The 10890-nt window shown below is 39.1% G+C and overlaps 1 protein-coding gene across 1 annotated transcript in view; it reads right to left on the bottom strand.

Annotated features, from left to right (window-relative positions):
- Nucleotides 1-360: 360 nt before the first annotated feature.
- SIPA1L3 (signal induced proliferation associated 1 like 3) overlaps nt 361-10890 on the bottom strand; it is a 32317-nt gene continuing 21787 nt past the window's right edge. Inside the window, exons 14-21 of the mRNA XM_058822821.1 lie at nt 9958-10169; nt 8423-8488; nt 6509-6656; nt 5931-6126; nt 3852-3947; nt 1965-2070; nt 1238-1322; nt 361-510 (exon numbers count right to left, since the gene is read on the bottom strand). Coding sequence (XP_058678804.1) covers nt 361-510; nt 1238-1322; nt 1965-2070; nt 3852-3947; nt 5931-6126; nt 6509-6656; nt 8423-8488; nt 9958-10169 — 1059 coding nt within the window. The remainder of the gene's footprint in view (nt 511-1237; nt 1323-1964; nt 2071-3851; nt 3948-5930; nt 6127-6508; nt 6657-8422; nt 8489-9957; nt 10170-10890) is intronic.

The raw sequence follows: 10890 nt of genomic DNA, 5'->3' as shown, positions 1-10890 counted from the left end.
CCAGTTTGTCCCAGTCCGTCCTAGTCACGGTCCCTGGTGCTCAGGAGCTCCCGAGAAGATCCTGGCCATGAGCTGGAGCTGCTGATCCTGAGGGATCCAGGGGCATTTCTCCATCCCAGTCCATCCCAGTCATGGTCCCTGGTGCTCAGAAGCTCCAGAGAAGATCCGGGCCATGAGCTGGAGCTGCTGATCCTGGGGGATCCATCACAAACCCAGGGACATTTCTCCATCCCAGTCACTCCCAGTTTGTCCCAGTTTGTCCCAGTCAGGGTCCCTGGTGCTCAGGAGCTCCCGAGAAGATCCTGGCCATGAGCTGGAGCTGCTGATCCTGGGGGATCCAGGGGCATTTCTCCATCCCAGTCAGGGTCCCTGGTGCTCAGGAGCTCCCGAGAAGATCCTGGCCATGCGTCGCAGCTGCCGCGCGGCCGAGTTGGATTCCTGCTGCAGCCGCCGGTTGTTCTGCCGCAGGTTGGCCACCTCGGCCTGCAGGAACACCTTGTCCTGCTTCTCCTGGGGGGAAAATGAGGAAAAAAACAGGGAAAAAATGGGAATTTTGGGGAAATTTGGAATTTTTGGAGACTTTTGAGCGAAAAAATGGGGAATTTTGGGCAAAAAACGGGGATTTTATAGCTAAAAATGGGGATTTTTAAAGTAAAAATTTGATTTTTTTAAAGGAAAATTACGGATTTTTGGGGGATTTTTCAGAGATAAAGAATTGGTTGTGAATTTTAGGGGAAAATAGGAATTTTGGAGGGGAAAATCCATAATGTTTGACAGAAAAAATTGGGAATTTTGGGCAAAAACCATTTTTTTTTAAGGGTAAAATGTGAATTTTTAGTGAATTTTTTTGCAGGTTTTTAAGTGAATAATAGGGATTTTTTAATTTTTGGACTTTTCGAGGCAAAAATATGAATTTTGGGGGGAAAATTAGGAATTCTTAGGAAAAAATCAGCAATTTTTTAAGGTAAAATGTGGGGTTTTTTGTGATTTTTTGGGAGTTCCAAAGAAAATAAAGAGGTTTTTCTAATTTGGGGAATTTTTTTAGGGGCAAAAATGGAAATTTTGGGGGGAAGAAGTGGGGATTTTTTAGCAAAAAATGGGGATTTTTAAAGGTAGAATGTGAATTTTTAAGTGCTTTTTTGGGGGTTTTTTAGGAAATTAAGGGAATTTTTTTTTTAATTTTGGAATTTTTATCAGGGGAAAAAAGGGGAATTTTTGGGGATTTTGGCTCCCTCACCTTTTCCAGGTCGCTGTGGAGCTGCTTCAGCATCGCCTCCAGCTGGGAAACTTTTCCTGGCAGGTCCAGGGGGGCCGGGGAGGGGCTGGGAGGGGAAATTCGGGGTTGGAAAAGGCAAAAATGGGGAAAAATCAGGAAAAAACCCCCAAAAATACCCCCAAAAAGTCAATCCCCCAAAATCCTTTTATAAAGCCCCAAAATTTCTTATTTTCTCCCCAAATTCCCAATATTCCGCTAAAAATTGTCCCAAATTTCCTTTTTCCACCCTAAAAATCTCCAAAAATTGCCCCAAATTCCCCTTTTCCCCCAAATTCCTCCCAAACATCCCAACATTTCCATTTTTTCCCAAATTCCCTCCCAAAATTCCACGATTTTCCCCTTTTTTACCAATTTTCCTCCCAGACATCCCAAAATTTCCATTTTTGCCCCAAATTCCCTCCCTAAACCCCTAAAAATCCTCTCAAATTCTCATTTCCCCCCCCAAAATCCTCCAAATTTCAAATTTCCCCCTAAATTTCAGTTTTTTTCTCCCCAAATTTCCGTTTGTCCCCCAGATCCTCCCTTTGCCCCCCAAATTTCAATTTTTGTCCCCCATAAATTCCCATTTTATCCCCAAAGTCCCCCCCAAAATTTCCTTTTTCCCCCCAAAATTTCTCATTTTCCGCCCAAAATTTCCCATTTTTATCCCCAATCCCGGGGATTTTGGGGTTCCCGTTTTTGGGGGTACCTGAGTGGGGGGAGGGGCGGCGCCCGCGGGGGTGGGGGAGGGGCCGGGGGCGGCTCCGGGCTCAGGGCGGGGTCGGCCAGGGAGAACAGGGACACGGCGCGCTGCACTGGAACGGCCAAAAATGCACAAAATTACCCCAAAAATATCCCAAAATATCCCAAAATATCCCCAAACCACCCCAGGGAGAACAGGGACACGGCGCGCTGCACTGGAACGGCCAAAAATGCAAAAATCACCCCAAAATTACCCCAAAAATATCCCAAAATATCCCAAATCACCCCAGGGAGAACAGGGACACGGCGCGCTGCACTGGAACGGCCAAAAATGCACAAAATTACCCCAAAAATATCCCAAAATATCCCCAAAATATCCCCAAATCACCCCAGGGAGAACAGGGACACGGCGTGCTGCATTAAATGGCAAAAAATGCACAAAATTCACCCAAAAATATCCCAAAATATCCCCAAATTATCCCAGGGAGAACAGGGACACGGCGCGCTGCACTGGAATGGCAAAAAATGCACAAAATTCACCCAAAATTCACCCAAAATATCCCAAAATATCCCCAAATTACCCCCGGGAGAACCGGGACACAGCTCGCTGCACTAAAACGGCAAAAAAGGCACAAAATTACCCCAAAAATATCCCAAAATCAGCATAAAACCATCCCAAAATATCCCCAAACCACCCCAGGGAGAACAGGGACACGGCTCGCTGCACTAAAACGGCAAAAAATGCAAAAATCACCCAAAATCGGCTCCAAAATATCCCAGAAATTCCCCCAAAATTACCCACAAAACCACCCCAAAGTACCCAAAAAATACCCCAAAATTAGCCCAAAAATACCCCAAAAATCATCCCCAAAATTAACCCAAAAACAGCCTCAAAATATCCCCAAATCACCCCAGGGAGAACAGGGACACGGCACGCTGCACTAAAACGGCAAAAAATGCACAAAATTACCCCAAAATTGGCTCCAAAATATCCCAGAAATTCCCCCAAAATTACCCACAAAACCACCCCAAAGTACCCAAAAAATACCCCAAAATTATCCCAAAAATATCTCAAAATTACCCCCAAAACCACCCCAAAATACCCAAAAAACCCCCAAAATTAGCCCAAAAATCATCCCCAAAATTAGCCCCAAAATACCCCAAAATTAGCCCAAAAATACCCCAAAAATCATCCCCAAAATTAACCCAAAAATAGCCTCAAAATATCCCCAAATTATCCCAGGGAGAACAGGGACACGGCTCACTGCACTGGAACGGCCAAAAATGCACAAAATTCACCCAAAATCGGCTCCAAAATATCCCAGGAATTCCCCCAAAATTACCCCCAAAAAATGCCCCCAAATTAGCCCCAAAATACCCCAAAATTAGCCCAAAAATACCCCAAAAATCATCCCCAAAATTAACCCAAAAATACCCCAAAATTAGCGCAAAAATACCACAAAATTACCCCAAAATTCACCCAAAATATCCCAAAATATCCCCAAATTACCCCCGGGAGAACAGGGACACGGCGCGCTGCACTGGAACGGCCAAAAATGCACAAAATCACCCCAAAATTCACCCAAAATATCCCCAAATTATCCAAAATTCCCCCAAAACCACCCCAAATACCCCCAAAATCCCCAAATCACCCCAGAATCCACCACAATTACCCCAAATTTACCTCAAATTATACCACAAATCTCCCCAAAATTACCCCAAAAATTCCCTAAATCCACCCAAAATTTCCGCAAGCGTCCCCAGAATCTTGCCAAATCCTCCCAAAACAGCCCCAAATTCACTCCAAATCCCTCAAAACACCCAAAAATCCCCAAAATTCCCCCCAAAATTCCCCCAAATTTTGGATTTTTCCCCATTTTCCCGTTTCTCTGACCCTCGTAGGCCTTGGCGGCGCTGACGAGCGTCGCCCACTCGAGCCCGGCCGTGTCCGGCAGCGGCATCAGCCCCGGCTCCAGCCTGGCCACGGCACCTGCGGGCGGCAAAATCCAAAATAAAACCCAAAATTAACAAAATCCCCAAAATTCCAAACAATTCCAGAATTCCCAAAAAAATCCCCCAAAAAAATCCCCCCAAAAAATCCCATTTTTCTGCCAAAAAATCCCATCTTTTCACTCCAAATTCATCCCAAAATGCTGCTTTTCCAACCCATGTTTTCCCCAAAATTCACAAATCCCAAAATTGCCTAAAATTGCCCCAAAAAATTGGGGTTGAAATCTCAACAAAATTCAATTTTTTAACCAAAATCCCCAAATCCGGCTGTGGCATCAGCCCCGGCTCCAGCCTGGCCACGGCACCTGGGGGGGAAAATTCCCAAAAATTCACAAAATTCCACAAATTCCAAAAATTCCTAAATTTCCCCTAAAAAATCTGGGTGAAAATACGCCAAAAATCCCAAAAAAATCCCATTCTTTAATCAAAATTCATCCCAAAAATGCAGTTTTTCTTCTCAAAATCCCACTCCCAAATTCCAACTTTCCATCCTAAATTTTCCCCCAAAATCCCCAAATCCCAAAAATTCCCCAAACCCCAAAATTCAAAAAATATCCCTAAAAAATTGGGGTTGAAATCTCGAACAAAATTCAATTTTTTAACCAAAATCCCCAAATCCGGCTGTGGGATCAGCCCCGGCTCCAGCCTGGGGGGAGGAAAATCCAAAAAAAATCCCAAAAATTCACAAAATTCCCAAAATTCCAACATTTCCCACCAATTCAAAAAATATCCCTAAAAAAATTTGGGTTGAAACGCCAAAAAAATCCCAATTTTTGTCCCCAAATTTCCCGTTTTTTCACTGTAAACCCCACCCAAAACTCTGATTTCCCAACGGAAATTTCCCCAAAATCAACAAATCTAAAAATTCCAAAAAAAATCCCATTTTTCTGCCCAAAAATCCCATGGTCCCACTCAAAATCCTGAATTTTCAACTCAAATGGCCCCCAAATCCACAAAATCCAAAAATCCATCCCAAAATTCCCAAAAAATCCCTCAAAATTCACCAATTTCGCCCCAAAAATCCCTCCCAAAATCACAATAAATCCCCACAAAATTAAAAAATCCCAAAAAAACCCAAAACCTTCCCAATAAAAGCCCCTAAAAATCCCCAAAATTCTCAAAACTCCCCAAAATTTTTTTTTAAAATCCCCCAAAATCCCCTCAAAATCCCCCCAAAAAATCCCAAAACCTTCCTCAAAAATGTCCCAAAAATCCTCAAAAATTCCCCACAATTAAAAAAAAAAAAAAACCAAAAAACAAAAACCCCACAAAAAATTTCCTGAAAAATTCCCAAAACCTCAAAAAATCCCCCCCAAAATCCCCCCTAAAAATGCAAACAAATTCCCAAGCAAATCCCCCGAAAAATTCCCCAAAATCCCAGAATTTCTGGAATTTCCCGAATTTCTGGAATTTTCCGAATTGCCGAAGTTTTCCGTGGGGAAAGTGGCAAAAATTCAAATTTTTTCACCTAAAAACTGGTAAGGAATTGAATTTTTCAGACCCAAAAATGGTGAAAATCTCAAATTTTCTCCCTGAGATTTACCAAATTCTCAAATTTCCCCAATTTTTCAGTGTCAAAATGCAAAAAATTCTCAAGGTTTTAGCCCAAAAAATGGCAAAAATTTGAAGTTTTTAGCCCAAAAAAATGAGATTTTTTCCCCCGATTTTTTTCCATTTTATTTTCCTGCTTTTCCCCTGATTCTCCTCATTTTTTTCTCTTATTTTTCCAATTTTTTAATGATTTTTAAAATGATTTTTTGCCATGTTTTTTATCCCAGCCCTTGCACGTATTCTCATGGGGGCACCGGCCCAAACCACGACATCCCCAAAATTTCTCCAAAATCCAAAAGAAATCCCAAAATTTTCCAGAAACTTCCCAAAAAATAAAGAAAAAAAAGCCCAAAATTCCCAATAAAATCCAAATTTTCCCAAATTTTTCCCCCCAAATTGAGAATTTTCCCACCTTTCCTGTTGGGCAGGGTGTTCCGGCTGCTCCCCGGCAGCGGCTCCGGGAAATTCCCCAAAATTCCCAAATTTCCAGAATTTCTGGAATTTTCTGAATTTCTGGAATTTTCCGAATTTCTGGAATTTTCCAAATTTCTGGAATTTTCCGAGCGGCCCCCGCAGAGACTCTCGTCCGACAGCGTCCGCTGCAAGGGCTGGAATTAAAAAAAAAAAGGAAAAAAAATCATTAAAAAATTGGAAAAATAAGAGAAAAAAAAAAAGAGGAAAATAAAATGGAAAAAAATCGGGGGAAAAATCTCATTTTTTTGTGCAAAAAACTTCAAATTTTCCCCATTTTTGGGCTAAAACCTTGAGAATTTTTTGCATTTTGACACTGAAAAATTGGGGAAATTTGAGAATTTGGTAAATTTCATGGAGAGAATTTGAGATTTTCACCATTTTTGGGTCTGAAAAATTCAACTCTTTACCGTTTCTTAGGCTAAAAAATTTGAATTTTTGCCAATTTTTCACCTAAAACCTCCGGGTTTTTTGCATTTTCAATGTTAAATTTCAGAAATTTTGGGGATTTCTCCTCACCGGGCCGGGCTCGGGCTCAGGGCAGGAATTGTCCATCAGGATCAGACGCTTGAGGTCGTCCTCGATGGAGGATTTGGGGACGCGCCGGGGAGAGCGAAGATCCCGCAGGGACGCCCGGAGCCGCGGCTGCCCGAACACGTTCACCTGCCTGCAAGGAAAGTTCCAGAAATTCCAGCAATTCCATGGAAATTCCACAAAAATCCTAAAAAAACTCCCATTAAAATTCATTAAAATTCAAAAAAATCCCATTAAAATTCATTAAAATTCAAAAAAAACCCCATTAAAATTCATTAAAATCCATTAAAATCTGCAGTTGTGGCTGCCCGAACACGTTCACCTGCCTGCAAGGAAAGTTCCAGAAATTCCATCAATTCCATGGAAATTCCACAAAAATCCTAAAAAAACTCCCATTAAAATTCATTAAAATTCAAAAAAATCCCATTAAAATTCATTAAAATTCAAAAAAATCCCATTAAAATCCATTAAAATCTGGAGTTGTGGCTGCCCGAACACGTTCACCTGCCTGCAAGGAAAGTTCCAGAAATTCCAGCAATTCCATGGAAATTCCACAAAAATCCTAAAAAAACTCCCATTAAAATTCATTAAAATTCAAAAAAATCCCATTAAAATTCATTAAAATTCAAAAAAAACCCCATTAAAATTCATTAAAATCCATTAAAATCTGCAGTTGTGGCTGCCCGAACACGTTCACCTGCCTGCAAGGAAAGTTCCAGAAATTCCATCAATTCCATGGAAATTCCACAAAAATCCTAAAAAAACTCCATTAAAATTCATTAAAATTCAAAAAAATCCCATTAAAATTCATTAAAATTCAAAAAAAACCCCATTAAAATTCATTAAAATTCATTAAAATCTGCAGTTGTGGCTGCCCAAACACGTTCACCTGCCTGCAAGGAAAGTTCCAGAAATTCCAGCAATTCCATGGAAATTCCACAAAAATCCTAAAAAAACTCCCATTAAAATTCATTAAAATTCAAAAAAATCCCATTAAAATTCATTAAAATTCAAAAAAAAACCCATTAAAATTCATTAAAATTCATTAAAATCTGCAGTTGTGGCTGCCCGAACACGTTCACCTGCCTGCAAGGAAAGTTCCAGAAATTCCATCAATTCCATGGAAATTCCACAAAAATCCTAAAAAAATCCCATTAAAATTCATTAAAATTCAAAAAAATCCCATTAAAATCCATTAAAATTCATTAAAATCTGCAGTTGTGGCTGCCCAAACACATTCACCTGCCTGCAAGGAAAGTTCCAGAAATTCCATCAAAATCCCATCAAAAACAAAAAAAATCCCATTGAAATCCATTAAAATTCAAAAAAAACCCAATAAAATCCATTAAAATTAAAAAAAAACCCATTAAAATTCATTAAAATCCATTAAAATTCATTAAAATTTGCAGTTGTGGCTGCCCGAACACGTTCACCTGCCTGGGATGGAAAATTCCAGAAATTCCATCAAAATCCCATGAAAAACAAAAAAAAATTAAAATTTATTAATTAATTTTATTTTTCATCCCATTTTCCCCAATTCATTTCGAATTTTTCTCTTATTTTTCCCCAATTTTTATCCCATTTTCCCCCCAATTTATTTCCAATTTTTCCCCATTTTTCTCCCATTTATCCCTGATTTATTTCCAATTTTTTCCCATTTTTCTCCCATTTATCCCTAATTTATTTTCAATTTTTTCCCCATTTTTCTCCCATTTATCCCTGATTTATTTCCAATTTTTTCCCCATTTTTCTCCCTTTTATCCCTGATTTATTTCCAATTTTTTCCCCATTTTTCTCCCTTTTATCCCTAATTTATTTTCAATTTTTTTCCCCATTTTTCTCCCATTTATCCCTAATTTATTTTCAATTTTTTCCCATTTTTTCCCATTTTCCCCTCACATTCTGTGCTCGGCTCCGTCTCTTCCTCTCCCGGGGATTTTGGGAATTGGAGCAGCGGGGCCGGACCTGCAATGAAAACCCAAAAATTGGGAAATTTTCACTCCAAAAATGAAATTTGAACAAAAATTTTGGGAATTTCAACCCCAAAACCCAGCAATTTCAACTCAAAAATCAGGAATTTTAAACAATATTTGGGAATTTCATTCTAAAATTGGGAATTTTGACCAAAAGTTGGGAATTTTTACCAAAAATTGAGAATTTTTCACCCCAAATTGGGAAATTTTCACTCAAAAAATGAGAATTTGAACAAAAATTTTGGGAATTTCAACCCCAAAACCCAGAAATTTCAACTCAAAAATCAGGAATTTTAAACAATATTTGGGAATTTCATTCTAAAATTAGGAATTTTGACCAAAAATTGGGGATTTCATTCTAAAATTTGGGAATTTGGACCAAAAATTTGGGAATTTTGACCAAAAGTTGAGAATTTTGAGCAAAAGTTGGGAATTTTACCCCAAAAGTTGGGAATTTTACCCAAAAATTGGGAATTTTGACCAAAAGTTGGGAATTTCACCCAAAAATTGGGAATTTTGACCAAAAGTTGGGAATTTCACCCAAAAATTGGGAATTTTGACCCAAAAATTGGGAATTTTGACCAAAAATTGGGAATTTCACCCAAAAATTGGGAATTTTGACCAAAAGTTGGGAATTTTGACCCAAAAATTGGGAATTTTGACCAAAAATTGGGAATTTTGACCAAAAGTTGGGAATTTTGACCCAAAAATTGGGAATTTTGACCAAAAGTTGGGAATTTTGACCCAAAATTTGGGAATTTTACCCCAAAATTTGGGAATTTCACCCAAAAATTGGGAATTTTGACCAAAAGTTGGGAATTTTGACCCAAAAATTGGGAATTTTGACCAAAAATTGGGAATTTTGACCAAAAGTTGGGAATTTCACCCAAAAATTGGGAATTTTGACCCAAAAATTGGGAATTTTGACCAAAAATTGGGAATTTTGACCAAAAGTTGGGAATTTTGACCCAAAAATTGGGAATTTTGACCAAAAATTGGGAATTTTGACCAAAAGTTGGGAATTTTGACCCAAAAATTGGGAATTTTGACCCAAAAATTGGGAATTTTGACCAAAAGTTGGGAATTTTGACCCAAAATTTGGGAATTTTACCCCAAAATTTGGGAATTTCACCCAAAAATTGGGAATTTTGACCAAAAGTTGGGAATTTTGACCCAAAAATTGGGAATTTTGACCAAAAATTGGGAATTTTGACCAAAAGTTGGGAATTTTGACCCAAAAATTGGGAATTTTGACCAAAAATTGGGAATTTTGACCAAAAGTTGGGAATTTTGACCAAAAGTTGGGAATTTTGACCCAAAAATTGGGAATTTTGACCAAAAGTTGGGAATTTTGACCCAAAAATTGGGAATTTCACCCAAAAATTGGGAATTTTGACCAAAAGTTGGGAATTTTGACCCAAAATTTGGGAATTTTACCCCAAAATTTGGGAATTTCCTGACCTGTCCCGTCCATTTGGAGGCGCCGCCCCCGAGGGCTCCTTGGGGCTCCTCTGGGAATTCCGGGCGGGAATTTGGGGATTTTGGGGATTTTGGGAAATTTGGGAATTTTGGGAATTTTGGGGATTTTTGGGGATTTTGGGGGTCCTGGAGTCGGCGCCGCTCTCGTCGGGGTCGCTGGAGGCCGAGCTGGAGAGCGGGGAGTGGCTCGAGGGCTGCAAAAAATGGGAAAAATTCAGAAATTTTGGGAATTTTTTGGGGAATTTTGGGAATTCCCAAAAACCAGAATCCCAAAAACCCCAAAACTCCCAGGTTTTGGGGGCATTTTTGGGGTTTTTTCTGATTTCTTGGAGATTTTTGGGGATTTTTTGGAGATTTTTTGGGGAATTTCTGGAATTTTTTCAGGATTTTTTTCTGGAATTTTTTCAGCTTTTTTTTTTTTTTTTTGCAATTCCGGGAATTTTTGATGGGAATTTTTTGGGATTTTTTTTTTTTCAGAGATTTTTGGGATTTTGGGGAGAATTTCTGGGGCCTATTTGGGAATTCTGAAGGATTTTGGGGGGGATTTTTTAGGAATTTTTTAGGAATTTTTTAGGAATTTTGGGAATTCCAGAGCGTTCAGAATCCCCAAAAGTCAAAAATTCCCCAAGTTTTGGGAGCATTTTTGGGGTTTTTTTCTGATTTTTTGGGGATTTTTGGGGGATTTCTGGGATTTTTTTCAGGGATCTTTTGAGGATTTTTTGTTGCAATTCCAGACATTTTTGAAGGGAAATTTTTGGGGGATTTTTTTTTTTTTTTTGAGTTTTGGGGGCATTTTTGGATGATTTTTTTTAAGAATTCTGGGGATTTTCTGGAGAATTCCAGAATTTTTTAGGGGAATTTTTGGAGAATTTTTTGGGGGGAATTCGGGGAATTTTTGTGGGAATTTTGGGATTT

Source organism: Ammospiza caudacuta, chromosome 35, assembly GCF_027887145.1.
Source record: "Ammospiza caudacuta isolate bAmmCau1 chromosome 35, bAmmCau1.pri, whole genome shotgun sequence".
NCBI classification, from domain to species: Eukaryota; Metazoa; Chordata; class Aves; order Passeriformes; family Passerellidae; genus Ammospiza; species Ammospiza caudacuta.
Note: the sequence above shows the minus strand (reverse complement) of the source record. Positions and strands in the feature narration are given on the sequence as shown.